Raw genomic sequence first — 27,363 nt, 5'->3', positions numbered from 1 at the left:
ATTTATTATTTTGTATTCTTGATGATTGCCATTCTAACTGGAATTAGTTGAACCTCAGTGTAGTTTTGATTTGCATTTCCTTGCTTGCTAATGATGTTGAACATTTTTTATATATTTGATGGCTATTTGTAGTTCTTTCCGAAGTGTCTATTCAGTTCAGTTGCCTAGTTTTGATTGGGCTATTTTTTTGTGTTTTTAAAATAGTTTATATGTTCTAGATATTAGTCCCATATAAGAGGAATAGCTGGTAAATATTTTCTCTCATTCTGTAGATTCTCTAGTGTCTTGATGATTTCCTTTGCTTTGCAGAAGTTTTTTAATTTGGTTAATTTTTAAAAATTTACTCAGTGATAACAAAATTATATTATTTGCAGGAAAATGGATGAAACTAGAGAATATTATGCAGAAATCAATCATTCTCAGAAAGTAAAGGGTTGTATTTTTTTTGGTCATATATAGAAGCTGGAAAGTAGACAGGAAACAAAAGGGACTTCAGTTAAATGAAAATATAGACCACTAGAATAGTGGAAGGGTTTGGGGGAGACAGCTGGGAAGGTGGGGAAGAGGGTTGAGGAAGGAAACTGTTCAAATAATGTTATGTCCGTATATGGAAATATCACTACTGATCACACTAACATGTATGGGGAGGGGGAAGAGAGCAGGGATTTATGGGAAGGGAAACATACCAGGTGATGTGTGCATGTATGCTTGTATTACTTTGCCTCTCACTGTGAGGTATAATTACAATGCATAAATGAAAGTATTATAAAAAGGAGATAATGATAGTTGGAACATGAAATACAACTTTTACTTCTTTTAGTTTGTACGAGGATAAGCTTCCTTATTTACTCTTTGGGTTAGCTATGGATGAGGTTGTGGTGATGGTGATTCCCAGTAAATTGTTAAGTTTCCATTTTAACCTGATACTCAGATGATGTTAATAGGAACATTGGCGAGTTACAGTGTAATCTGTATTCTCAAAATTACTCAACCAGGGTATGGAAGAATTTTTAGAAAGGTTCATCAGTCTTCATTTGGAATCACACTGTCATTTGAATCTACTTGTGGTAACATCTTCCATATCTATGGAATGTATTTTTGTTGAGGGTTTATTTTATTTTATTTTATTTTTTTTGTGGTACTTGGGGATAGAACCCAGGAGCTTTCTACCTCCAGGCTATTCCCCCAGTCCTATTTTATAATTTATTTGGAAACAGGGTCTCACTAAGTTGCTGAGAGCCTCACTAAGTATCTGAGGCTGGCTTCGAATCTGTGTGATCCTCCTGTCTCAGCCTCCCAAGCGCGGGGATTACAAGTGTGTGCCGCCATCCCAGGCTGTTTAGGGTTGTATGATATGAAGTGTGAATAATGATTATCAGAGATCCTACTACTTAATATCTATTTAGTGTCAGTACTATTTTCTCTTTACTTTTAGAGAATGGATTCTTAACCTATGTTCATGGATAGAATTCAAGATTATTTGAACTTGAAAAGGAAAACAATTGCATCTTTATTTTTAGTAAACTCTAATTGAAATTTATTATTTCTTTACTTTTGACTTATAGACCACAAACTGAAGAAGTGTTACCAGTACATTTGACTGTCACTATAGAAATCTTAAGATAATTTCATATACATTTAGCCATCCAGATCTGTGGTTTTCACATCCATGGATTTAACCAACAGCAGATTGAAAATACATTTTAAAAATTGCATCTATACTGAACATGTACAGACTTATTTTTTGTTATTCCCTAATAATATAGTATAATAACTATTTACATAGCACTTATATTATGTCACATATAAGTAATCTAGATATTATTTAAATTATATGGGAGGATGTGTATAAGTTATATGCAAGTTGTATGCCATTTTATGTAAGAAACTTGAACATCTGCAGAATTGGGTATTCCAGGGTGTTTTGGCACCAATCCTACCACAGATACTAAATATTAGTTATTGCAGATAACTTGAAATATTGTGTACATTTGTCACTGCTTTGAAATTACCATAATTAGAATTGCCTGTAGATATAATTTATTGCATTAATAAGGAAACATATATGTTACTATATTATAGATTTGTTTTTTAAAAATAATTTCATCTGGGTGTGGTACATGCTTGTAGTTTTATTTGGGAGGCTGAGGCAGAAGGGTCATGAATTTAAGACCAGCCTGGGCAATTTAGGAGACCCCATCTCAAAATAAAGTTTTAAAAGGGCTGGAGTTGTAGCTCAGTGCTTGTCTGGCATGTCCAGACAAAGGGAATGGGCTAGTAATAAACTGAGGGCAACTTAGCAAGGCTGTGTGTTCATATTCTTCTCTCTTCAGTGAGAAGGATGTTCCTTTCCTCCCAGAATAAGAAGAACATCTCTTGAATGAGGATCTTATGATGTGTTTGAGGAAGGGTGGGAGAAAGTCAAGAGTAACTTTTGTAGGTTATGTGATCTGCTTCAGAGGAGATGGGTGAGGAGAAGGTGAGAGTGGCTTTCCTGCTTCTGTTATTCTCATGCCAAGGTGCCATGTTTTGGGATAGTGTGTCCTGAACCCCATTGTATGTATCCTGAACATTCCATGTTTATGCCCCAGTACCTTTTGAGTGTACTATCTACAATAATTATTTGGAATTACATTTCTCTCTGTGTGTATTCATTCTTAAAATAGATCAGTAGGATTGAGCAGTTTTCCAAAAAGGTTATCCCGTACAAAAGTAACAAATTCCTGTGTTGTAAGATGTTTCTGTAGTTTTATGGTATAGCCCTTTTTTGAAAGAGGAGGATTGAGTTTTCCAACAGGCTGAAGTCCTGTTAAGATGACATTTTAGGCCCTGTCTTTCTTGCTTTGTCTGTTAGCACATTCCTTTGTGTCCTGTGCTCTGGCTCTGCACAGTTCCTTGTCACCCTCTGAACAGGTTGCTGTTATGTTTCAAGCCTCAATTTTTTTTGTAAGAATGTTCTTCTTCCCAACCTTTATTCCCATCAAACTGCTATTTCAATTTATTTCTTCTGTGAAGCCCTCCCTGTCTTGAGCCAAAGAATTTTTCTTGTATCTCTGTCATTATGTTTTTGTTAGTGTATCTACCTAGACAAATTGTAAGCTCTTTGAGAGCCAATTCAATAACTCATTTATACTTCAGTTATTCTTTATAGTATAATTACCTCGTATATGCCTGGTCCATCGTGGGTCTTAAATACTGATTAAATGAAGGATTGAATAAGTTAATAAAACAGGGGTGAGGAAGGATTGCCGGGTGGTTCTGAGTTGTCCTGCAGAAGTGTTAGGGATAGTTCAGAAATCCTCCTTGATTTTAAATTCAGTATGGGGAAGAGAAGGGTGTGTAAATGATTAGGACACATAAAATGCAAATATATTTAGAGACTTATGAGTGAAGGGAGGTCATCCTAAACATTACGCTTTCTGAATTGAACCCATATTTTAATTTTAAAAGTTTATTTTTTTAACTAATTGGATTCATAAATGTCCTCCATACCTTGTAAACTCTGTGTGTGTGGTAGTGGAGATGGAACCCAGGGGTATTCTACCTCTGAGCTATACCCCCAGTCCTATTTTTAATTTTTTGTTTTGAAACATGATCTTGATAGGTTGATGTTTCACTCCTTGCTGAGTTTGTCTTCAAACCTGCAATCCTTCTGTCTCAGCTTCCCAACTACTGGGATTATAAGTATGTGCCACCATGCCCGACTGTATTAACAGTGGTCCATGCATAGCTAGTTTAATTTATGTAGTTGGTCTTTATTTTAAGTTATTTTGTTTTTAGTAACAAGCACCTGTAAAATCATCATCTAAAACAAAACCCAGCATATTAATAACTTATGTAGTCACATGGGCTTGCAATATTCCCTGTATTCTCTTCACTTAGGAAAATTATTACTTTGAATACTATATTTCTTAGTTTTATTTTTATATAGTTTTGAGATATTTTTGTTTGTTCCCTAAAGGTATTTTTTTAACTTTATGTAAAATGTCATGATATATGTAGTCTTTTACACTTAATATTTTTGCGTTTTTAAATTAACTAATTAATTTTTAAATTTTTATTGGTGCATTATATTCATACATCATATTGGGGTAAAAAACTTGTGTGTACATACATGTACACATCACCGATTTAACCCCTACCCAATTCCCACCCCATTCCCTCCCCATCCCTCCTTCCCTTGCTTGGCTTAGTGGTTGACTTAGATATGTTTAAGTACATTGTGTCTTTTACACTTAATATTTAAACTCCAGTTTGTAGTGATACTTAAGGTAAGCAAAGGAAGTTTCAAGCAGTTTTTCCAGAAACTTTTTGATACAAGTGGTGACTAATTTAGAACACTTAATATTTAGATAAATAAAACAGTAAAATATAAGCTATGAGTGTGTGTGTGTGTGTGTGTGTGTGTGTGTGTGTGTGTGTGTTATACAATACTTCAAAAGACAGGGATCTTTCTTTAGTGTAGACCTCCCAGACATCCAGACAAAAGATATTACTTACTATTGAGAGCACTTTTTTCTATTACAAGTTTGAAAATTACTTCCTTAAATTGTAAAGTTACCTAGGAACGAGTAGTTGAGAAAACATCTAAGCAAAAATGAGAATGAGAATAGTGGTCTGAGACTGAGAAGATAGGAATTTGCTCCCAGGGCAATAGGGAAGAAAGAATAGAAATTATTCATCAAGTGAGAAAATAATATTCAAGTAATCTATAAACTTTTAAGATTAGAGGAGGAAGATTGTTCACTTCTAGAATAGATTTGCCTGAAAATCCAAACATTTTAATTTTCATGACTGAATTCAAGATATTTTCTTTATCAAATATACCAGTTAAGCGTGGTGGCTCACGCTTATAATCCCCGTGCTTGGGAGGCAGAGACAGGAGGATCGCACAGGTTTGAAGCCAGCCACGCTGGCTTAAGAGACCCTGTTTCCAAAAAATAAAAAAGTATAAAATAGGTCTGGGAGTGTACCTCGGAGGTAGAAGGGCTTCCAGGAACCCCAGTACCACCACCACCACCATCACCACCACCACCACCACCACCACCACCACCACCACCACCACCACCACCACACACACACACACACACACACACACCACACACACACACACAAAAGTACCAGTTAGGGGTAGGGAAAGAGTATTGACATCAAGAAAGGCCAGGTAGTTGAAGAAATGGCTCATATAGTTTTGCATATTTTTTTGAAATTTATGAAACATAACCTAAATGACAGAAACAATATAGCATTGCTGGATTCTTTTTATCAGTATACAAGTAATAGAATGAAGCATTTAACATTTGAAAATTAAACTACTAGTGCAAGATAACATGGGTGGGACAAGGAAATTCTGATTTGAGATTCAAATGAGCACACATTATAAGAAGCAGTATGAATTAGGGCTTCTGAGAGTACTGCATATTTTATACGAAGAAAGCTGAGAGATCCAGAGCCAAAAATAAGAAAGGGGGAAACACACGCACCACAAAACAAATTTAACAACATAAACTAACTCAGGTTTCCAGATACTTGGCTTCAAAATACTGTAGACCTCGATGGTGTTCCATTGTTAAGATTCTGGTTCAGTTCAGTTCAGTTTTTTTTTTTTTAATGTGCTGTTACAAACACTAGACTCATTATCTTTATGCTTGAGCTCATGCATTCCCAATCTTTGTGGTGAATCTGTAATTTATTTTATTCTACAAAATGGAAATTTTAGGTTCATCCTTTGTCTTTTACTGGACTCGCCCTTTACTAAGAATTCAAATGTCGATTACGAAACAGAATTCTTTGTTCCCATCAGCTCTCCTGTGAACGTTTGTCGAAGGTATTAATTTGTCATTGCTTTCTATTTGGACCCTTTCCTAGTCATTCTTCACCCTGATATCCAGGTTGGCTTTCTTAAATGCAGTTTGATTGCTACTCACATGTGGAGAGCTTCCTGTGGTATTTATTTCTTCTTCAGGATTAAAAACCTTCACTTTATAACATTACATAACAATTTTCTTTTCCTCATCTGGTCATCATCATCCTAACAGTTTGACAGCCCTGCCATTAGTGTTATTTTTTCTATCTAGAATATTTTCTTACTTTTTATGCTTCTGGACCACTTTCATTATTCAGAAATAAATTGAGAGTAGTCCTATTGTTTTTATTCTTAACTTTAATTACATAAGTATTTCTTATAATTCAGAAAAGTCAGGTTGGATTGGGACTTTCTATTATTTACAGATATATTTTCTTTGCCATAGACTTCATGTATAGAGACTAATTTTTTTTCTAAGTTTCTTACACTGCATATATCAATATAGTATGCTGTATCAATATAGTATGTTAACTTTAATTCTTTTGGAAAGATTCTAATCCAAAGAGTGGTATAACTGGGTTATGTGATGGTTCTATTTGTAGTCTTTTAAGCAACCTCCACACTGATTTCAATTGCAGTTGTACTAATTTACAGCACTACCAATAGAGTTTAAGTGTTCAGTTCCCCACACATCCTTGTCAGCATTTACTATAATTTGTATTTGTATTTGTATTTTGTTTTGTTTTGGTACTGGGGATTGAATCCTGGGGCATTCAAGGTCTTGCTAAGTTGCTGAGGGTCTTGATAAATTGATGATGTTGGCTTTGAACCTGACCTCCCAAGTACTGGAATTACAGGTTTGTACGCCACCACACTCTGTTATTTGTATTCTTGATGATTGCCATTCTGAGATGAAATCTCAGTGTAGCTTTGGTTTATATTTTCTTGATTGCTAAAGGTATTTAATTTTTAAAATATATTTGTTGGCCATTTGTATTTCTTTGATGAAGTGTCTGTTTATTTAATTTGCCCATTTATTGATTGAGTTATTTGTTGTTTTTGATAGTAAGATTTTGAGTTTTTATATTTTTTGGATGCTAATTCTTTGCCAGAAGATTAGCTGGCAAAGATTTTCTCCCATTCTCTAGTCTCTCAACACTTAAGTTTTTTGCTGATTAGAAGCTTTTTAATTTGATACTATCGTATTTGTTAATTCTTTTTTTTTTCTTCTTTTTTTGGTGGTACTGGGGCTCCTGGAAACACTTCTACCTCCGGGCTGTACTCCCAGACCCTTTTTATATATTTTTTAAATTTGGAAACAGGGTCTCTTAAGCAAGCAAGGCTGGCTTTGAACCTGGGCAATTTTCCTTTCTCCACCTCCCAAGCTCCGGGATTACAAGCTTGCGGTACCATGCCCGGCTTGTTTGTTAATTCTTGGTATTATTTCTTGAACTTTAAAAGTTCTGTTGAAGAAGTCGTTGCCTGCCCTGTATGTTGGAATGTTCACCCTACATTTTCTTTTAGTAGTTGTAAAATTTCTAATTTATTTTCTAGGTTTGTGACCTAGGAATCCAGCTCATCTTAAAGTTCAGTTACTGTCACCTACCAGAGTAATTGGTTTGGTCTGGTATGTTGGGCCCTTGTACTGGAACTCAGTCCAAACCATAACTCTCCCATAATTTTGTTTAATAGTAACCTAACAATTTGTAGAGTGATTGTCTGTTTCTCATGTCTTATTAATAAGAAACTGATTTTCAGTTATAATGCTTCTTATATTTCTTTTTCTTATCTATTTCCTTTATGATTTTCTTGTATTTCTTTTTCTTATCTATTTCCTTTATGATTTTCTTGTATTTCTTTTTCTTATCTATTTCCTTTATGATTTTCAGAAAATCTGTATTTCAGTTTTCTTATAAATAAAGCCTAGAAATTTTGACTATACTAAACTAGCTTGAAAAATAAACTAGCTTTATTTTTTAAAGTGTCTATTTTAGTGAGCTCTGTTAAATAATTAAAAATGTAAATTTTATAGAGGACTCTTTCTCATTCTTTTAGTCAAGCTACTAATGATTGTCAGGCAATGTACTAGATAAAGGATACCTATTCTTGCTTTCGTATCTTAAATTTTAAAAAATTCTATTTGTAAAACCTTGAAATAGTCATTGAAGAATGATTTTTCTTAATATATTGGGCATTTATGTGATTACATACTAAAATGTATAGCAGTTTACTTATTTTAGTATATAGGTACTATTTTAGAGTATTAAATTTGCCATTAATTTATTGAATTAATCTCACTGGCTAATAGGTAACATGTTATTTTTGCCATTATAAACTGTTTAAAAACTGTGATGAATATGGTTTTAAATAAATCTGGTATTTTCGTCTTTCTTTGTCTCTGAGCCCCAAGAAACTTTTCATACCTAAATTCTTAGTTTAAATGTGGATGATCAGGCTCTTAAGTAAATTTGACTTGTATTTGAAATCCAATTTATAATGTTCAAGGGTTAGTTGCATTTTATTTTATAGACACTTGTTTGAAAAGTAAGCTAAGAAGATTATTTATTTATTTATTTATTTATTTATTTATTTATTTATTTAGAATTAGTTTCTGAAACTGAACCACACTAGCAGCCAAAGGAGTTACACTTGGTTTAGCTCAGGTGGTCTTTTAAAGACAGAGGAAGTAACCCTTCCTCAATTTAGGTATGAGCTTTTAAAGTAATTTAGTCTTTGATTATCTCAGGCAAGAACTTCTAAAACATTATTGCTTCTGTCCTTTAGCTACACAGTTTGTGAAGTAGAAGTGTAAGTGAACCTTGAGTTTTCAGCAAAGAAGGTTATGTAGATGGATTTTGATATATGAACATACTTACCCGTTAAAGCAAGAGCTGTAAGAATGTCCTGATAGAAACAACTAATAAGCCTACCTTCCAAATATGTAGACATTTTAACTTTTGTACCATCAGCTTAGTTAACGTCCTGAAAATCAAACATAGTTTTGATGTATTTCAGTAGAGCTGCACTTCTTCCTTAGCCCATCTCCAAATGAAAAGCTTGTATAGCATAGCAAAAGGAAATAACATCGCCTTTCTCATTTGCCCTTGAAGTAGTCAAAGATAGTGAGTGGGTCTCAAAATAATTCCTACCATTAGAATCAAGATGCTGCTTTTAGCAAAGCCATTTGTTAGGCTGTACTGCTATTGTATTTTTTTGTTGTTGTTGACCAGTCCAGTGCTTAGTTACAGCTATGGAGATCTGAAGAGTTTATTGTTGACTCCAGTATTAATAATAATTGATTTTTAAAAATCCAACTTAAAAAATTAAATGCATAAAACCCAATATTTGGACAATTATGAATCTTTGTAATGAATGTTAGAGAAAATGCTTTTGAAACTTTACACAAACTAGAATTCAGTATGGCCATCAAAAACTATCTTTCAAATTGATGTCTATTTTGTAACAAACAAATTAGTTATTAGTTATTAGTTTCTGGGTCTGACAAAAGTGAGGCTAGACCTGAAGGACTGGAAAATATGATTATTTTCTTCAAATATAACTTTGTAGGCTGATCTTTGAATTATAATCTTTCAAGTGTAAACATTTAATTCTAGTGTGTTATTGCTATGAGAGTTGTGATAGAACTTTTAAGTAATGATAAAATTTAGGTGATGATAACCTTTTTTAGAAATATCCAAAAATTTAAATCAGTTGATATTTTCAAACAGTCTAATTTACTATGCTGAGTATCAGGGTACAAAAGAGCAAGACCCAATTTCTCAGCATACAGACTAAACTGGGAAAGGAACTGCTTTCATAATTAGTACTATATTACTCTTAATTCTAATACCTGTGCTGCTAGAAATAGTTTCTGATTTCTTGAAGACTGAGTAGTATACCTAGGGATTCTGTGTACTCATTTTTGTTGATTGGGTTTAGTGGGCCAGATGATAAACTAGACTCTGGAGATTTTAAAAAATACTGTCCTCACCAAGTACTGTATAAATGTATGTCCCTATCATGTGAACTACATAATACGGGATTATAATACACCAATAAAAGTATTTGAGGAAAAAAAAGTACTTTGAGCAAGCAACTTGCTTGTGTTTTATGTCCTAAGTATATAGGGAACTCTCCACATTTCCACTCAATAGTTTTTTTTTATCCTCAGAAGATTTTCTGTTATTGGCTCTTGAGACACTTTTACAATATTTTTAACATATAGAAGAAACATTAATATCCCATAATTGCAATAATAGAAGAAAATGTATGTAGATGGTAAGAAAAGTTAATCTCTCTCTTTTTTTTTTTTGTGGTACTGGGGTTCCTGGGAGCCCTTCTACCTCTGGGCTACACTCCCAGACCTGTTTTACACTTTTTTTATTTTTGGAAACAGGGTTTGTTTGGAAACAGGCTGGCTTCGAACCTGCGCGATCCTCCTGTCTCCGCCTCCCAAGTGCGGGGATTACAAGCGTGTGCCACCACGCCCGGCTAAATCTCAATTTTTAAAAAATATGATATAAAGTAAAATCCCCCTTCTTGATCATTAACAGTTCCTTTTATATTTTCTCAAAAAATCATATATTTAAAAAATAATGTCAGTACTTTATTCCCAAAACATTTTATTAATATTTTTCCTTTTGTACCTTGACAGATATGGTAAAAGAATTAATAATATGAGATTGCATATTTTGATAATCTGATTTTAAAAAATACATAGCACTTGTGTTATACATCTGTTTTAGTAGAAGCCAGCTCTGAGTCTTATATGTTATTCATAACCTTGGGTATGTTGCAAAGTAGATCCACATTATATTAAATGCTTCATTTTTAATAATCTATTTCCATTTCAGTTTTCATAGTTACATTTTCTTTTAATAAATTGTCATTGTCAACTATAACTTTTTTTAGTTTGCGAATAGCTGTCCAGTTTATTCATTATAAGAAATTGATTCATTAAATTCTACCGCTAATATATTTCATCTTAAGTGTGAAAAATAAGTTAGAGCAATAAAAGGTTTTGAAAAGGTTGTATTCCCTTTGTTTTATAAGTAAAATTAAAAATTACTTTTAATTTGATGATTTGAGTTATTTTAAATTAATCTGATTGATTTAAGCAAAGTGATTTACTCTTCCATTTCCCCCAATCCCTCGCCAAATACTAGGGATTGAACTCAAAGCCTTGGAGAATGCTAGCTAGGCAAGCACTCTACTCTGAGTTATACCCCCAGCCCTTTTTATATTTTATTTGGGAAAAGATCTAAGTTGCCCAGGATGGCCTCCAACTTTCAATCCTTTTGCTTCAGCCTCCCCAGTAGCTGAGATTACAGGTATGTTCCATCACTCCTGGTTCTCATTCTTTGATATATCATTTCCTCCCAATACTTCTGCATTTTGTCTGTAATGAAATCATGTTTAATGACGTTATCTTTTCTTTTTTGACATTTAAAAAATAATACTAACATAATAGGCAAAAACAGATTAGTTTTTGAGAGGAACTGTCTATTAAGAAAAGAATAGTAATTGTTCAGCGTGTATAAATATATTTGTAAGGTTCTCTATTTTCATCTACGTGTGTGTGTGTGTGTGTGTGTGTGTGTGTGTGTGTGTGTGTGTGTATTTAGGGGTTTTTTTGGTGCTGGGAATTGAACTCTAAGGGGTGTTTTAACTCTGAGCTACACCCTCATCCCTATTTATTTTTTATTTGGAAACGGCCTCACTGAGTTCATGAGACTGGCTCTGAACCTGTGATCCTCCTCTTTTGCCTACTATGAGAATTAAAAATTTACGCCACTATATCTGGCTTATATTTTTAACATTAAAAAAACAAACACATCCTTTTTAGTTTCTTTAAATATTTTTTAAGTGTCTTTTACTTTTGAAGTAACTCAATATATCTCAAATTTAAGATCTAAGATTATAATGCATCAGGGTAAGGGGTTATGAAAAAATGTTGTTTATGTTTCTTTCTGGTTAAAGAGAAAATGTTTACCATTGTACTTCACAAGTAATTACATGGGCTTAAAATATATTCTTTTACGTGCCTAGCTCATTTAAAAGTAATATAATTTGTTTTTCTAAGTGAATAAAAGCTTTTTAAGTTCTAAGTTATTTGTACTTTATTTTCATTTTCATTATTAAGCTTTGTGAATTTATTTACTTTTGGATAAGATATTGTAATTCTTTTACAAAAAGCACTTGTAGAGTATCTCTTCAGATAGACTATTCCAGGAAACAGAGGAAGATTTACTGTGTTATTTGACATGTTGTGAGTGATGAATGAGCTCAGGGACAAAGGCAAATGAAGGAGAGAGAGATAACAAATTTGAAGAATTGCAGAGGTTGTATTCCAGTTAAGTGTGGTAGTCCTGGATCATCTAAATTTAAAAGCATTTGTCCAGGCCAAAGAACTTTGAGCTATTCTCAGCTGTACTATTGTAAACTTTTATTAGAAGCATGTTTGGTCATTAGGTGACATATTTTGCCAACTATTCATGGTATCTGGCTCTCATATAAGTAGCATGTGTTTAGGATTGTTGTAGATGGCTACCATTCCTATTCCTTTTTTTTTTTTTTTTTTTGGTACTAAGAACGAACCCAGAAGCATTTTACCTCCAAGCTATACCCCCAGGTGATTTTATTTCTTATTTGGAAACAGAGTCTCCTTGCTGAGGCTGTCTTGAATCTGCAATCCTCCATTCTCAGCCTCCCAAGTACTAGGATTATAAGCATGTGCCACACCTGGCTTTCTATTTATTTACAAGAATAGAATTTGTCATTTTCAAAAGTAGTTTGTATATGTTTTCTGGGTCTATAAATTTATATGGTTAGGGCCTATATGTGGGAGAGTTATGATGGAATAAGTTACAAAATTATGGAAATACACAATGGAATTCTACTCAGCAGTAAAGAAGAATAAAATTATGTCATTTGCAAGAAAATGGAAAGACATGGAGAACATTATGTTAAGTGAGATTAGCCAACCACAGAGAGTGATGGGTCATATGTTTCTCTAATATGTGCAAGATAGGGAGTAACTGGGATAAAAGAGAGACTCCAGATAATGGAGGAGAGCCAATGAGGAGATCTAAGGGTAGGGGAGGAGGAGGAAGACTTGAGATTCATTAATTGAAATACTACCATCAACTATGTGTATACATCTGAATATACCAAAGATAATCTGGGTACTCTATTGGGAGGGGGGGGAAATGGGGAGGTTAGGGGGGCACCAAGTGCTATGTGCATGTATGTCATTGTCAACATGATTTATTTATATTATACTGTGAGACTCTAATGCACCAATAAAAGCACAAAAAATGTTTACTTATAAAAAGTATCTTTGTTTCACCTTTATAGATTTTAAAATATTACTTTGATGAAATTCTTTCTCTTTATCACTCATATAAGGTGACACAGTTACAGGCTTTATAATATATTTTATATTCTATGTTCATGTCCAAAATTTTATTATTCATAAGCCATAAATGTAAATTATATATTCACAAGTTCTAATTCTCCTTGATTACTTATATTGGCTAGAGTTTAGTCAAATGTGACTACTTGAAATTCTAAGTAGATTGGCATAACAATGATTGTTCTGTTTTTCCAACATATGAATTTGACACATACTTTTCTATCAAACTACCTAGGTTTCTTTTAAACTTGGTAATAAAAATAATTATTTTAATACCAATATATAGTTATTTTACATGACTACAAAGTCATGCCACTCATAGCCAGTTAAGATTTTGTTGAGTAGAAATTCTTACTGTTTTCTAATTACTTGGAGAAAAATATATTATTTATGGGATATAAGGAAGAGGTTATTTGAATATAAAATAATTTCCTCTTTTTCACATTAGGTATCAGATTACCCTCTGCCTTAAAAGTGTCTTTTAAAAAGTCCCTTAAAAGTGTCTTTATTTTCTTAGAGTACCGACAGCTCTTAAGAGCCAACTTGTAGGTTGTTAAGAGCCAACTTGTAGGTTGTTACTAGCCAACTTGTAGGTTGTTACCAACTCTGTTCTTGCATTTTTGATATAGATTATTTACTTTATGTTGCCTTTTCTCTCAAGACTGTTTACAGATTTAGGATAGCAACAAAGTGATGAAGAAAGAGAAAGTTATAACCAGACAATTCATTCTGTCAAGTGTAGTGCACGTTGGAGTACCTGGGTGTTCCCCTCTAGAAAATAAGCGTAAAATAAGATGAGCTTGGTGTTAGGCTTTTAATCTCAGTAACATGGGAGGCGGAGACAGGAGGATCAAAGTTTGAAGGCCAGCTTTGGCAACTTAGTGACCCTGTTTCCAAAGGTGTGTGTGTGTGTGTGTGTGTGTGTGTGTGTGTGTTTATATTATATAATTAATATATAAATAAAAGCCGGCCGTGGTGGCGCACGCTTGTAATCCCGCTTGGGAGGCGGAGACAGGAGGATCGCGCAGGTTCGAAGCCAGCTGCGTGCGCTGGCTTAAGAGACCCCGTTTCCAAATAAAAAAGTATAAAAATAGGTCTGGGAGCGTAGCCCGGAAGTAGAAGGGTTTCCAGGAACCCCAGTGCCACCAAAAAAAAAAAAAAAAAAAAAAAACAAAACCAAAAATATATAAATAAAAAAGGGCTGGGTGTGTAGGTCAGAGGTGGAATGCCCAGGTTCAGTCCTCAGTATTGCATGCATACATGCACGGCATTTTATTTCTATATAAAATAGAATGTCCACTACATTCTATGTAGATATTTCCTGTAATTGTTTTTAAGATCTAACATACATATTGTAAAGTACATAGATACATAAATCTTAAATGTAATATTAACACCATTCTGTCTCATAAATGTATTCTCATTCTCTCTCTTCTCTTCTCTTCTCTTCTCTTCTCTTCTCTTCTCTTCTCTTCTCTTCTCTTCTCTCTCTCTCTCTCTCTCTCTCTCTCTCTCTCTCTCTCTCTTTCTCTCTCCCACTCAGTTAAAGATGCAAAGTTTCCAGTGCTGGTTGGGTTTAATTTCTGCCTCTTAATTTATTCAGCAGCATCCTATATTGCACCCATTTCCACTGTTCTATTATTATTGAGAATGTATTGTTCTGTGTCAGGATTCTTTTACTTAGCATAATATGTCTAAATTTCATCAATGTTTTTTTTATTTTTTATTGGTGCACTGTATTCATACATCATAGTGGGATACAAACTTTTGTAGACATACATGCACACATCACCCAGTCAGCCCCCACCCGATCCCCACCCCATTCTCTCCCCATCCCTCCCTCCCATGCTTGGCTTAGTGGTTGACATCTAGTATTATAGCAATTTATCCAAAATTAAAAATGATAATCTCACATAACAGTTTCATTTGTCTGATACCAAGCTTTTGATGACTTAAAGATAACATTTCAATATTTCTTTTTGCTTTCTTTCTTACCAGAGAATATTTTTTTTCTATTTCTTTTAGGTGAGACTATCATATATTTATATATTTATTTTTTAGAAAAAAATCTATCCTAATATGGAATATGGATTCTAGATACCCAAAAGGATCTTGAAAAAGAACAAAGCTAGAAGATATATATTTTCTGATTTCAAACCATATAAAGCTACAATAATTGAAACAGTGTAGTACTATTCTAAAGGCAGATATATACACCGTTGGAGTTAAATACAAGCCTAGAGCTAAATTCTTCCCTATATTGTCAAGTTATTTTTGACAAGGTTTCCACGAACATTTGGTGGTGGAAATAATAATATTTTAACTAAATATTGTTGAAAAATAATAATTACATGGAAAAGAATAAAATTGGACCCTTACCTAATCCCATATACAAGTATTAACTCAAAATAGATAAAAGACCTAAATATAAATCTTAAGACTATAAACTTTTAGGAGAAAATCTGGGTCATAAAACCTCACAACATTGAAATTGGCAGTGATTTCTTGGATATGATTTCAATGGCACAGGCAACAGAAGAGTATACAAACTCCCTAAAAAATAAAAAAATTGTATATCCAAAGACAATGTAAACAGAGTTAAAAGTTACTAATAGAATGGGATAAAATATTTCCAAATGCTATATCTGAAGGTATATTAATATTCCAACTAGAAATCCTAAAAATTAACAACAATAAAGGCAAACAATACAATTTAGAGATAGGTAAAAGACTAACATAAATAATGAATCTCCACAGATAACCAATCTTAGTTGTCTGTTGGATGGAAACTCTTGTTTCTCTGGTTCTGGTGTGTGTTACCTACTTCTTCTTTGTAGTTAATCTCTTTGAGTATTTTCTCTAGTGCTGGTTTTGAAGACAAATTTCTTCAGTTTCTGTTTGTCATGGAAGTTTCTTATTTTTCCATTTTCCATCTAATTTGATAGAAAGCTTTGCTGGGTAGGAAATTTTTGGCTGGAAGTTGTTTTCTTTCAGAGTTTGGAATATGCTACTCCAAGCCCTTCTGGCTCTCATGACTTGGTTTGGGAAGTCTGGAGTGATTCTAATTGATTTGCCTCTGAATGTCACTTGGCCCTTTGTTTTTGTTGCCTTTAAGATTCTCTGCTTGGCTTCCACATTGGTCATTTTGACAATTATGTGGCGTGGGGATCCTCTTCTCCGATCCTGTCTAAAGGGAGTTCTATAAGTTTCCTGGATCTGTGTATCAACCTCTTTGTCTATGTTTGGAAAATTTTCTGCTATTACTTCCTTGAAGAGATTGTTGATCCCTTTGGTTTCACTTTCTTTTCCCTCCTCTATTCCAATTATTCTTAGGTTAGCTCTCTTAAAATGGGCCCATATTTCTTCAATGTCAGATTCCTGCTGTTGGATTTTTTTTTCTAAATTAGAAACTATGCATTCATATTTTGAATGATCATCTAAGAACGAGATTCTATTCTCCATGTGGTCTAATCGGTTGTTTGTGCTTTGAATTGAGGCCTTTACTTCATTAATTGCATCCTTTATCTCTTTTTAGCTTTCTCTGAGTTCTTTTCGAAGCACCTCTATTATTTCTACAGTTATTTTCCTGATTTGATCTTCTAGAAATCTCTGATTTTCAGTTTTATCGGGTTCTGATGTTGTGGGGTTGTGCACATTCATTGCTCCATTGTTATTCCTCTTTCCCATGATTTCGGAAGTTTGTGCCTTCTCTGGGTTCTTCCCTTGGGTCACTATGACTTCACTTAAGGTCCTCTGGATCTCGAGTCTGTAGTATCTCAGACCCCACTACTCCTTTACTGGGTTGTATCACAGAGTCTCCGACCCAGGGAGTCGATAGAGGCTGCTTTAAACTATGGGGGGTGCCGGGTTGCACGTTCTCCTATGGTGTGATATCTCTGCCACCGCCACTCCCCCACTGGGTCAAGTCCCAGGGAGTACAGTACTCGGATTTCTCCTCTGTGGCTCGCAATTTGACTCACTGTTCTTGAGTTCGCAGATGTAGCTGTACTGGACTCGGTGAATTCTCTGTGCTGCCGCCGGTGGAAATATGGCGCCACTGCTACGCCCTCGGCCATGAGGCTGGCTTATTTCTTCTTGGTTTTGAGTTCCACTCTGAGTGCTTGCAGCATGTGCTGAGGTCAGCCAGTGGGAGCTTAAGATGCTCCCTGCGCTGAAAAATCCCGCCTGGCTGTTCCGCAACGGCTCACCTCGGCTTGCTGTAGCCGTCTGGTGAACTCGCCGCTGCCGCCGGCAGTATGGCGCTGCTGCCGCGTCCTTGGGCGTGAGGCCGGTGTATCTCCTCTGTGGTTCTGAGCTCTGTTCTCAGTCCGCTTTCTCTCTGGAGCCTGGTGATTTTTTTATTTCTCTGGTGATGGTGTTTTCTGGCTATGAAAGGCGCTGATTTTGTGGTAATGGAGATTGGTTGGTAGCGGGGCTCTTAAGCCCCGCTTTTCTCCTCATCAATGTTATGTAGTATAATATCTGTTTAATGTATAGTATTTTATTGCATATATTTGCCACAATTATTTATTCTTCTGTTGACACACATTTGATTGACTCAGAGTTATTTTGACAAGTTCTTTTTTGTTTTTAGTGTTGAATGGAATATATATACATATATATATATATATATATGTACATACATACATTTTTTGGGATTACTTGTAGAAGAATCATTTTTATTGAATTTTTATTTACAAATTAAACAACATTTAATAGGATTAGTGTGGTGAAACTTAAATATTGTGAAATTCAGCCATTAGAAATGTACAGTTTGAGTTTTGAAAAATGTTTGTAGTCATATTACTGTAAGAGTTATATTATCTATTTTCATTACTTTAGAAAGTTATTTTCCCCTTTGTGATCAATCTTCTACTCCAGCCCTGGAATCCTTTGATCTGATTCCTGTCTGTATAGTTTTGCTTCTTCCAGAAGGCAAATAAATAGAATAAGATAGTGTATAACAATGGAGGATGGCTTGTTTCACTTAGCATGAATATTTGAGATTCACTCATCAGGTTGCATGTATGTGTTGTTTTTATTTCAGAGTGGTATTACATTTTATGGATATAGCACAATTTACCCATTTGTCAGCTAATGGACATATGATTACTTTCAGTTTTGGATGGTTTTGAGTGAATAGTTGCCTACACTTATTTGTGGACACCATGTTTTCTTTTGAGCAAGCACCATATTCCATCCTCTAATTAATTATCTTTGACTCTGGTGAAAATCAGTTGACCATATATGTGTCAGTATATTTGTGGTTCTTTGTTTCACCATTTTATATTTTATGTCAATATTGTACTCTTTATTACTTTACAATAATGAATATAACGAAGCCTAATCAGGTAGTATAATTATTTTTTCATTTCCCCAGAAAGTTTAGAACTGGTTTGTCGACTTCTAAAATAAATATGCTGAGATTTTATTTGGAATTATGTTTATTCTATAAACATGGGCAATTGATGTCTTAGCAATACCAAAGTACATCATTTAAAAAAAGTTTTCTATAATTTCTTAGTGATGTTTTATATTTTTTGGTGTACAAATCTCACAATAATTAAATTTTTTTCTGAGTAATGTTTTAAAAATGTAAATTATATCAAAAATCTTAAATTACCAATTTTTTGTTCAAAAATGTTGAACTTGAATTGTATAGTCTTGCTTAAAGTTGCTTAGTAGTATTTTTTCTTCTTAATTAGTCTGTTAATGTGATGAACTTGAATTCATTTATAAATACTAAACAGAATTTGCCTTCCCTGTAGTAAACTTTATATTATACTATCCATGTCTCTAGATTTGTTTTTTGTTTTGTTAAGGATTTTGTATCTATGCTCATGAGGGATATTGGCTTATTTTTTCCCTAGTATTCTGCCTTGCTTTGTTATTATAGTAGTGCTGACATCCAAATATAAGTTTGGAAATGTTTACTTAGTTTCTTGGAGCATTGATGTTAATTCTTTAAACATTTGGTAGAATTCTACAATTAAACCATTTGGTCTAAAGATTTTTTTTCAGGAGTTCATTTTAAACTACAAATTCAAGGCTGGGTGTGGTGGCTCACTCTTGTAATTTCAGCGCTTGGGAGGCTGAGACAGGAGGATCACACAGGTTCAAAGCCAACCTCATCTACTTAGTGAGGCTCTCAGCAACTTAGTGAGACCCTGTTTCCAAATAAAGTATAAAATAGGTCTGGGAGTATAGCCCAGAGGTAGAAAAGCCCCTGGGTTCCACCCCCAGTACCATGAAACAAAAACAAAACAAAAAACAAAAAAAACTACAAATTCACTTCTCTTGTAAGTACTATTCAAATTGTCTATTTCATATTGGATGAGTTAGGGTAGTTTGTATTTTTTTGTTTGTCTATTTTATTACAAGTTATTGCATTTATGTGTGGATGGTTGTTCCTGGTAATTTTTATTATCCATTTAATAGCTGACAGTCTATAGTGATAGCCTCTGTTTTATTCCTGATACTGGTTATTTATGTCTCCTTTTTTCCCCCCCAGAGCAGCCAGCTAGAACTTTGTCAGTTTTACTGATCTTCCCAAAGAACTACCTTTTTTCTTCCACATTAATTTTCTCTGAAAAATTGATATCTGTTCCTAGTCTTAGTCTCACCCAACTACTTGGTTTGAGTATATTTTCTAGTATCTAAAGATGGAAGTTTAGATTGAGACTTTTCCTTTTTTTCATTATACCTACTTATTGCTACAGATTCATCTCTACTGCATCTAAAAATTTGATATTTTTATTCAATTCATCTTATGGTTTATTTTGAAATGTATTCATTTCAGTGATGCCAAAAAATGACAATGTTTAGAGTTTTTGCTTTTGCTCTAAAAACAAAACATTAGCTTTTAAATTGGTTTTCTTTTGAGTAACTTTTAGTGTGAAGGCTTTATGGAAGTCATATGTTGCTACCTTTTTTCTCCCACATATATCAGCATGCCAAAGGTAAAATAGTGCTTCTAGAACCTTAACATGTGTATTAATCTATAGTCAGGGTTCTTACTATTTCACTGTCAGAAAGGGAAGAGGATTTTTTTTCCTTTGTTGCTGTTGGGCATAATACCTGGAACCTAATATGTAATTGATGCTAGTAAATGATTTTATAAGTTTTCTTCAGGCTACCAGATGTGTAATTAAGACAGTTCTTGTTTTATAAATGAAAGTAAGGAAACATTTGTTGACCCAATAAATTGTTAATTGTGCAGCTAGGCGAGGTGATGCACAGCTTCTAATCCCAGGATTTGGGAGGTTGGGAAAGGAAGATTGTAAGTTTGTGGCCAGCCTTAGCAATTTAGTGAGGCCCTCTGCGACTTAATGAGACTCTTTCAAAATACAGAATAAAAATAGGGCTGGAGGTGTAGCTCAGAGGTAAAAAAGCTCTTGGGCTCAATCCCCAGTAACCCCCACTGCACTCCACACATGCAATTTTGGAGAAATAACTTCTTAAGATTGTGATGTGGAAGTTTGAGGAAGAAACAATTTGAACACACCTAATTCCCTTCTTACTCTTCAGCCCTTGTGTTAGAACATTCAAAAGACAAGTAGTTCTAGGCCAATGCCTGATACCCCCCTCCCACTTTTAGCATAATGTGATTCTGTTATTTCTGTCAGGTTCTTTTTTAACCTTGTCAAGAGTAAAGCCTGGACTACTAAGAATTATAAATCAATTTTCATCAGTCACATGACTTTAATGGTGTAGCAGTTGGTTAATGCAAAATCATATAGACACAATGACTGCCTTGCTGTTTGAGGCTTCATAACAGAACTTTTTATTTCTGAATTTTGCTATGTGCTTCAAATTGCATTCTATAAATTTATTTAATGTAGCACAGATTATGTCTTCCTTACAAAATACCATAACCTTAGAAGATAAAATACCTCCATAGCCATCATTTTTAGAAAGTAAATATATGAAGATTAGAAAATGCTTTTAACTCCACCTGGAACGTTTGGCTCCAAGGTTTTGTTCTCCTTTCTTACAGTTATTCTTATGAATAAAGGTTGAAGTTTAGTAAAGGAGGCTGTCTTAAGGAAGATGGCTGCAAAATTTGTACTTATTTTACTTGTAATTATATATTGTTATGTTGCTCTTAATATGGGGAAAGGCATCCTTTTTCTTATTTTGCCACATTTACAGTCCAATTTGTGTTCATTTTGTGTCTATAGGATTTAGGTTACAAATCAGAATAAATTTTCATGTTTTGTTTTATGTACATTCAGTAAAGTATTTGGGAGACACGTTAGCAATTTATCTGGCTAGTGGTTTAAGTGCTAATAAACCAAATAATGTTGTCATCTGCCTTTCTCTTGAGGATCTACTTGGTCCTTCCTTTTAATCCCTTTTTTTTTTCTTGATTCCAAGAATGACTTAAAGCAAAACAAAACCAAAAACAAGCAAAGTCTTCTCCTAACAGAATTGTTAGCCATGTGAAAATTTTTTAACCAATGACTTAAGAAAAGTGAAGTAGTGTTGATGCATTCTTGAGATCACCATACCTTGCCTAGGTCTCACTGGAAAAGGCACAAGGTATATAAAGTGAAACACAGCTTCACATAATATGGTATAGGTCATTGCTGGTGGGTCAGAATCAGAAATGGAGGCAGCTGTGTTTTAGATCTTTGGAGGGGAGATTATAAATTCTTAGCCTACCTCTGAAGGTGTGTGTCTCTGTGTATGGTGTGGTGCTCGGGGGATTCTGCCTTCGAGCCACACCTCCAACCTTATTTTTTTGAAACGGCCTCAATTGCTGAGAGTCTCTCTAAGTTGGCAGAGGTTGGCCTCTAATCTGTGATCCTCCTGTCTCAGCCTACCAAATACTGGAATTACAGGCATATGCCATCATACCTAGATACAATATAAAAAAATCTTTGAAATACATATGTATAAAAATACAGATATATAATATATAAATATAAAACTTTTCAAATGTATATTTACATATAAATATATATACTTATACATAACATATATATAAAAATTGGTGTTCGAATTTAATATATAAACGTAAATACATAAACTCTGTGTGTAAATAAAAAATATATATCTAGTTTCCAATAAGTTAGTGTTATAAATTTAACACAAATAGTTTACTATATCATTTTAAATATTTCCAAATGTGTTGTTTTGGAATTGCTGGTATTATTTCTTGTTTCACTTACTTTTACTAGTTTTAATGAATTCCTATTTGAGTCATAGTGTGACAAAAGAAACTTAATTGGATAATTCCTTATTAAATTGATAGTCACTAATGTGGAGTTTCAATAAGAGGATTTCTTTTACTATCAAATAATATTGTTTATAGTGCTGAGTCCTCTCTTTAAGAGAAGTTACTTTCAAAAAACCTTCCAGCCCTTGTGATGAAATGAAATTTGAAATACCGAGGTTAATTAGGCCATATTAGAAGCAATACAGTGGTGCTTAAGAGCAAGTGCTCCTTTATTGGGCTGCCTGGGTTTGAATCCTAGCTCTGCCAATTACATATGAGCTCTGGTAGGTAGTGTTTGGATGGGAGGATTTAGGAGGTCTGAATTGTGCAATAGCCATTTAGAAAGGATGGCATTAATGGATTGATATAAAAGACCCATTTTTATATCAGGGATTAGTTCTTTTTTGTTGAATTATTATGCTTTGTTCTGAAGAGTTGCCTAGGCAGTAGGGAGAACACTGAGGGGGTCTGAGCAGCAGTGAGTTAACCAGGCATGGTGAATGTACTTCAGCTCCTCACTAATACATGTGTACGAGTGCTTGCTGGCTGGGTGTCAGCCCTAGTTACATGTGAAGCAAGGGAAAGAATGCAGTTCAGAGGCAGGATCTTTGACTCACCTGCCTCTAAATAACACTTAGTGTCATACCCAGAATACCTTCCCTTTTGACAACATTACAGACCCTGTTATCAACTCCTTTCTTAGTCTGTTCATCCTGTTCTATCTTCTGCATGAAACATTTTTTTCTAATATTACCTGACAACCATTTTTATTTGAAGCATTCATAATCCAAGGCTGATAATGCCACACAATTAGTGGTTTCCTCTGAAGTAGCCTTCTCAATAGCATTTTTGGAAAACAAAGGTTAAAAATAGTACTGCACATTTGAATTTTCATAAAGTTGCTTTGTGGTATTTATATAGCTTGCTGAGGAAGTTATGTTTTTATCTGACTTATCAATTGTATTAGGTTCCTAGAGTAGCTGTACAAAGTACCATAAACTAGAGGCTTGCACATGTACTTATTTTCTCACAGTCCTGGAGTTAGAAGTTATAAATCAAGAGGCTAACAGAGTTGGCTTCTTTCGAGGACTTTGTCAGACAGTCTGTCCCATGTCTCTCCTCTAGATCTGGTGCTTTTTTGATAATTGTTGATATTCCTCAGCTTGTATGCATCATGTCAGTTGTCATCTGGCCTCTCTGTGTCTTTTCACATAGTCTTCCTTCTATGCATGTCTCTAAATGTTCCTTTTTTATAAGAGCCCCAGTCATATTGAGTCAGGACTCACCCTAATGACCTCATCTTTACTTGACTGTGCCTGCATGGGCCCTGTTTCCAAATTAGATCACTTCCTATACTTGTAATTTTGAAAAATTATCTTTTCTCAGGGACACAAAATGAAACCCATGAGACGAATATGAAAAGTCAAAACTGATATAAATTTGAGGATATCTGCCATGTTGGTTTTATTTGTTTTTACTTTTTTTTTTTTTGCGGGTCTGGGGAAGGAACCCAGGGGCATTCAACCTCTGAGCTATACCCTCTGCCCTTTATTTTGCTCTTTATTTTGAAACAGGGTCTTACTAAGTTGCAGAGGGCTTCACTATGTAGCTGAGGCTGCCCACGAACTGCGACCCTCCAGTCTCAGCCTCCCAAATTCTGGGATTACAAGTGTGTGCCACCATGCCCGGCTGTTACTGTTTTTACTTTAAGTATCTGAAACTTTTCTTAAATTCTAAGCATATTTTTCTGAATTATATAATTTATAAAGGAGACTGGTAATCATCCAAATTATCTGCCAAAATAGTCATATTTTCTAATAATATATTTACTACTTATGGCAGTATTTGTGGCTTTGAAATTTTTATGTAATTAAATGATGTGATGTGATACATAACAATTTGAGGAATGAATAGTACAGATATGGCATTTATTTCCTTGTATAATTCTTTTTGTTATTTTTCTAGTTGAGCCACGATGCATTCCTTTATTGTATTACTTCCTTATGCAATGACTAATCTCTTATTTTTAGAAAGCTTCTACTTCCACAAGGTAATGGGAGAATAAGATCTTATCTATAGTATTATAATTAGCCAGAGTAAATGTTCTGTTATCAAACTTCATTAGACTTGTACATTTAGTTTGGAACTTGCTTGAAATTATTTATTATGCCTTATTCATAGATGTCATATGAGATAGTTTTTTTTTTAAATCAAAGAACTCTTAATGAAAATCATTGGGAAATATTAGATGTCATATAAATGCTTTCTTTAGACACTTTAAGTATACTAATAGTGTAACTATGTTTGTGCAGGTTGTGAGTGGATCATCTCGTCAAAGTTACTCACCTTCTGGCTTTCAGGATTTCAGTAAGTGGGAATCAGTGCTGAAAATAAAAGAAGGACTTCTAAGGCAGAAAGAAATTGTAATTGATCGGTGAGTTTATTTTCTTACTAAATAAGCCGGGCATTATAGATTAATGGAACAAAATGCCTTTGCATCCACAACTAGAATTCAAGAACTGGAATTTACAAATATATTGATGCCCTGTTTGCCTGTCTCCAATAATAGTCCTTTCAAGAACTAACAAATTGGAGGATTCACTTATCTTTCCATCTATATACCTCTTCTTTCACTTTATCATAACTCATTATTTGGAAGGTAGCAGGTTACCTGCAGTACTATGAACTATTAGAGATACAAGATAATGTTTTTGTAGTCTACCTTTAGGGACTATCAAGTTGGAAATTGGAAATCACTACTCTAAAGATTTAATTAATGTATAGTAAGTCTAAAGCTACATAAACTGAAAATGATGACTATTTAAAAGTAAACAACTTCAGCTAGGTGTAGTGGCAAATGTCTGTAATCCCAGTACTTGGGAAGCTGAGGCAGGAGAATCCACAGGTTCAAGGACAGTCTCAGCAATATAGTGAGATTCAGCAACCTAGCAAGACCCTGTTTCAAAAAAAAAAAAAAAACACAATTAAAAAAAGCTGGGGGTATAGCTCCAAGGTAAAAAGCCAGTAGATTTAGTCCCCAGTACTACAAAAGAAAAAAGTAAATAATTTATAGATAAGAATTCTTCGAACATTCCAAAAATCTTTTAATGTTTGAGTACCAAAACTCTGAAAATTCATTTATACTTAATAGATAGCCCCTTAATTATTCAGAGTAGTAAACTTCAGTGTTAATTATATTATCTTTGATGTATATTAGTACTGCATCATTTATGCATGCTTTTGGGATGACTAAATATGTTATGTGCAATAGTAATTGTGAAATAGTTTGAGGAGGATTTTTTAAAATCAGTGTTGATTATTGCTTATTTTTGTATGCGTATGTGGGATAAATTAGTATTTTAGTCTTAAAATTAACCTCTAAGTTGAAATTTAATAGTTGAAATTTAAAAATATTTTGCTTACAAATTTAGCAATATTAAGCAAGCTCTACTGGAATATAAATGAGACCATAGACATAGACATTTGGATTTTATTGTTCTCTACTGTGTTCCCAAGATCTTGAACATATCCTGAGATGTTGTATAAGCTTAAAACTTGATACTTTCATATCTGTAAATGAATTAAGATTGTAGCAGATAGTTTTAATTGATTTTTAGGAAAAATCTCTTTATTAACTATTTCTGAGACAGATTATTCTTTCATATGAATATAGTCTAGATATGTATTTGTAATACTGTTTAATTCACTATAATTCTTGAAGTTAATGCTTTTGTTAAATAGATGCAAATTTAGAACTTTGTTAATGTGGGTTTTTTTCTTCCTCAAAAAATCAGAATCAATTGGTTTTTATTATTTTTTGAACACCATTCTATTAGTGTATCAATATGAAATACAAATAATTATTGACATAATCGATTATTAATATGTATGTATATATTTCTCAGTTGTGAGTATTATAGAAGGAGAAGGACTAATCAAAATAATTCAGGTTGCTTATTTGGCAAGTTCTTCAACTAGGCTCCTTCATGAAACCGTGGCAGCTGCATGTTGGGTAGAGACTGGTTGGCCGATCATGGCTTTGGCTGAATGACATGTCTTCATGACATCTGTTATCCTCCAGGTAGCCTGGGTTTGTTCATGTGATGGTCGGGTGGGGTGCTGAAGGAAAATGAAGTCTACCTGATCTTTTGAGGCATAGGTTCAGAGCTGACCTCACATCACTTTCACTATATTCTGTGGGTGAAAAGTTCAGAAGACCTCACCTAGATAGTAGGAGCAACCAAGTCATACTGTAAAGGGGCATGAATAACATGGGAAGGATAATAATTATGGACATTCTTATAAACAGTCTACCACACAAATTATACATTTTTTAATAATCAGGGCATTTGATATGCCCTGGGCAAACCTGGAAGATAAACCAGTAGCTTTTGTTTCTAAAGTAACACAATCAGCATTTAAAAGTACAAATTTTTATTCGTAAACATCTTTGTAACATGTACAGTACTTAAAATGGGAACCAAATAGGCAGCATTTATTGAGGAAATAGATTAGACAAATGATCTTTAAAAATGTTGATGATTAGCACAGTTGATGACTAGCACAGTGCGTTTAGATATGCACACTAATGCATATCTATAATCCCAGTACTTGGGAGGCTGAGAAAAGAGGATTGCAGGTTCAAGGCCAACTTCAGCAACTTAGCAAGGGCCTGTTTATAATTTTAAAGTTAGAAGGGCAAGGGTTGGAGCTTGGAGGTCAAATGTCCCCCTGATTTAATCCCCAGTACCACCAAAAAAATTTACATTGATAACATGCAGAAGGAGGATATTGAATTCATAGGATTTGGTGTTCAGTTGGTTGGAACCCAAAGTAAAGATGCTGAGCTTTCTACTTGGGGATATGGTATGGTTGATGAATTTACCAAGTCACTTTATAAAAATTATATGCTGGATATTGTTT

At 34.0% G+C, this 27,363-nt stretch overlaps 1 protein-coding gene across 2 annotated transcripts in view; it reads left to right on the top strand.

Annotated features, from left to right (window-relative positions):
* Positions 1 to 27,363, top strand: part of CEP85L (centrosomal protein 85L) — a gene marked incomplete at both ends in the record, with an annotated part of 152,570 nt that overhangs the window by 61,110 nt on the left and 64,097 nt on the right. For both annotated transcript variants that reach the window (XM_080700794.1, XM_080700795.1), the window contains one exon: positions 24,753 to 24,874. In XM_080700794.1, coding sequence (XP_080556920.1) covers positions 24,753 to 24,874 — 122 coding nt within the window. The remainder of the gene's footprint in view (positions 1 to 24,752; positions 24,875 to 27,363) is intronic.

The sequence above is a fragment of the Muscardinus avellanarius genome (genome assembly GCF_963383645.1).
Source record: "Muscardinus avellanarius genome assembly, chromosome: 8".
Lineage (NCBI taxonomy): Eukaryota > Metazoa > Chordata > Mammalia > Rodentia > Gliridae > Muscardinus > Muscardinus avellanarius.
The sequence above is the reverse complement of the archived record's forward strand: the minus strand, read 5'-3'. Positions and strand labels throughout refer to the sequence as shown.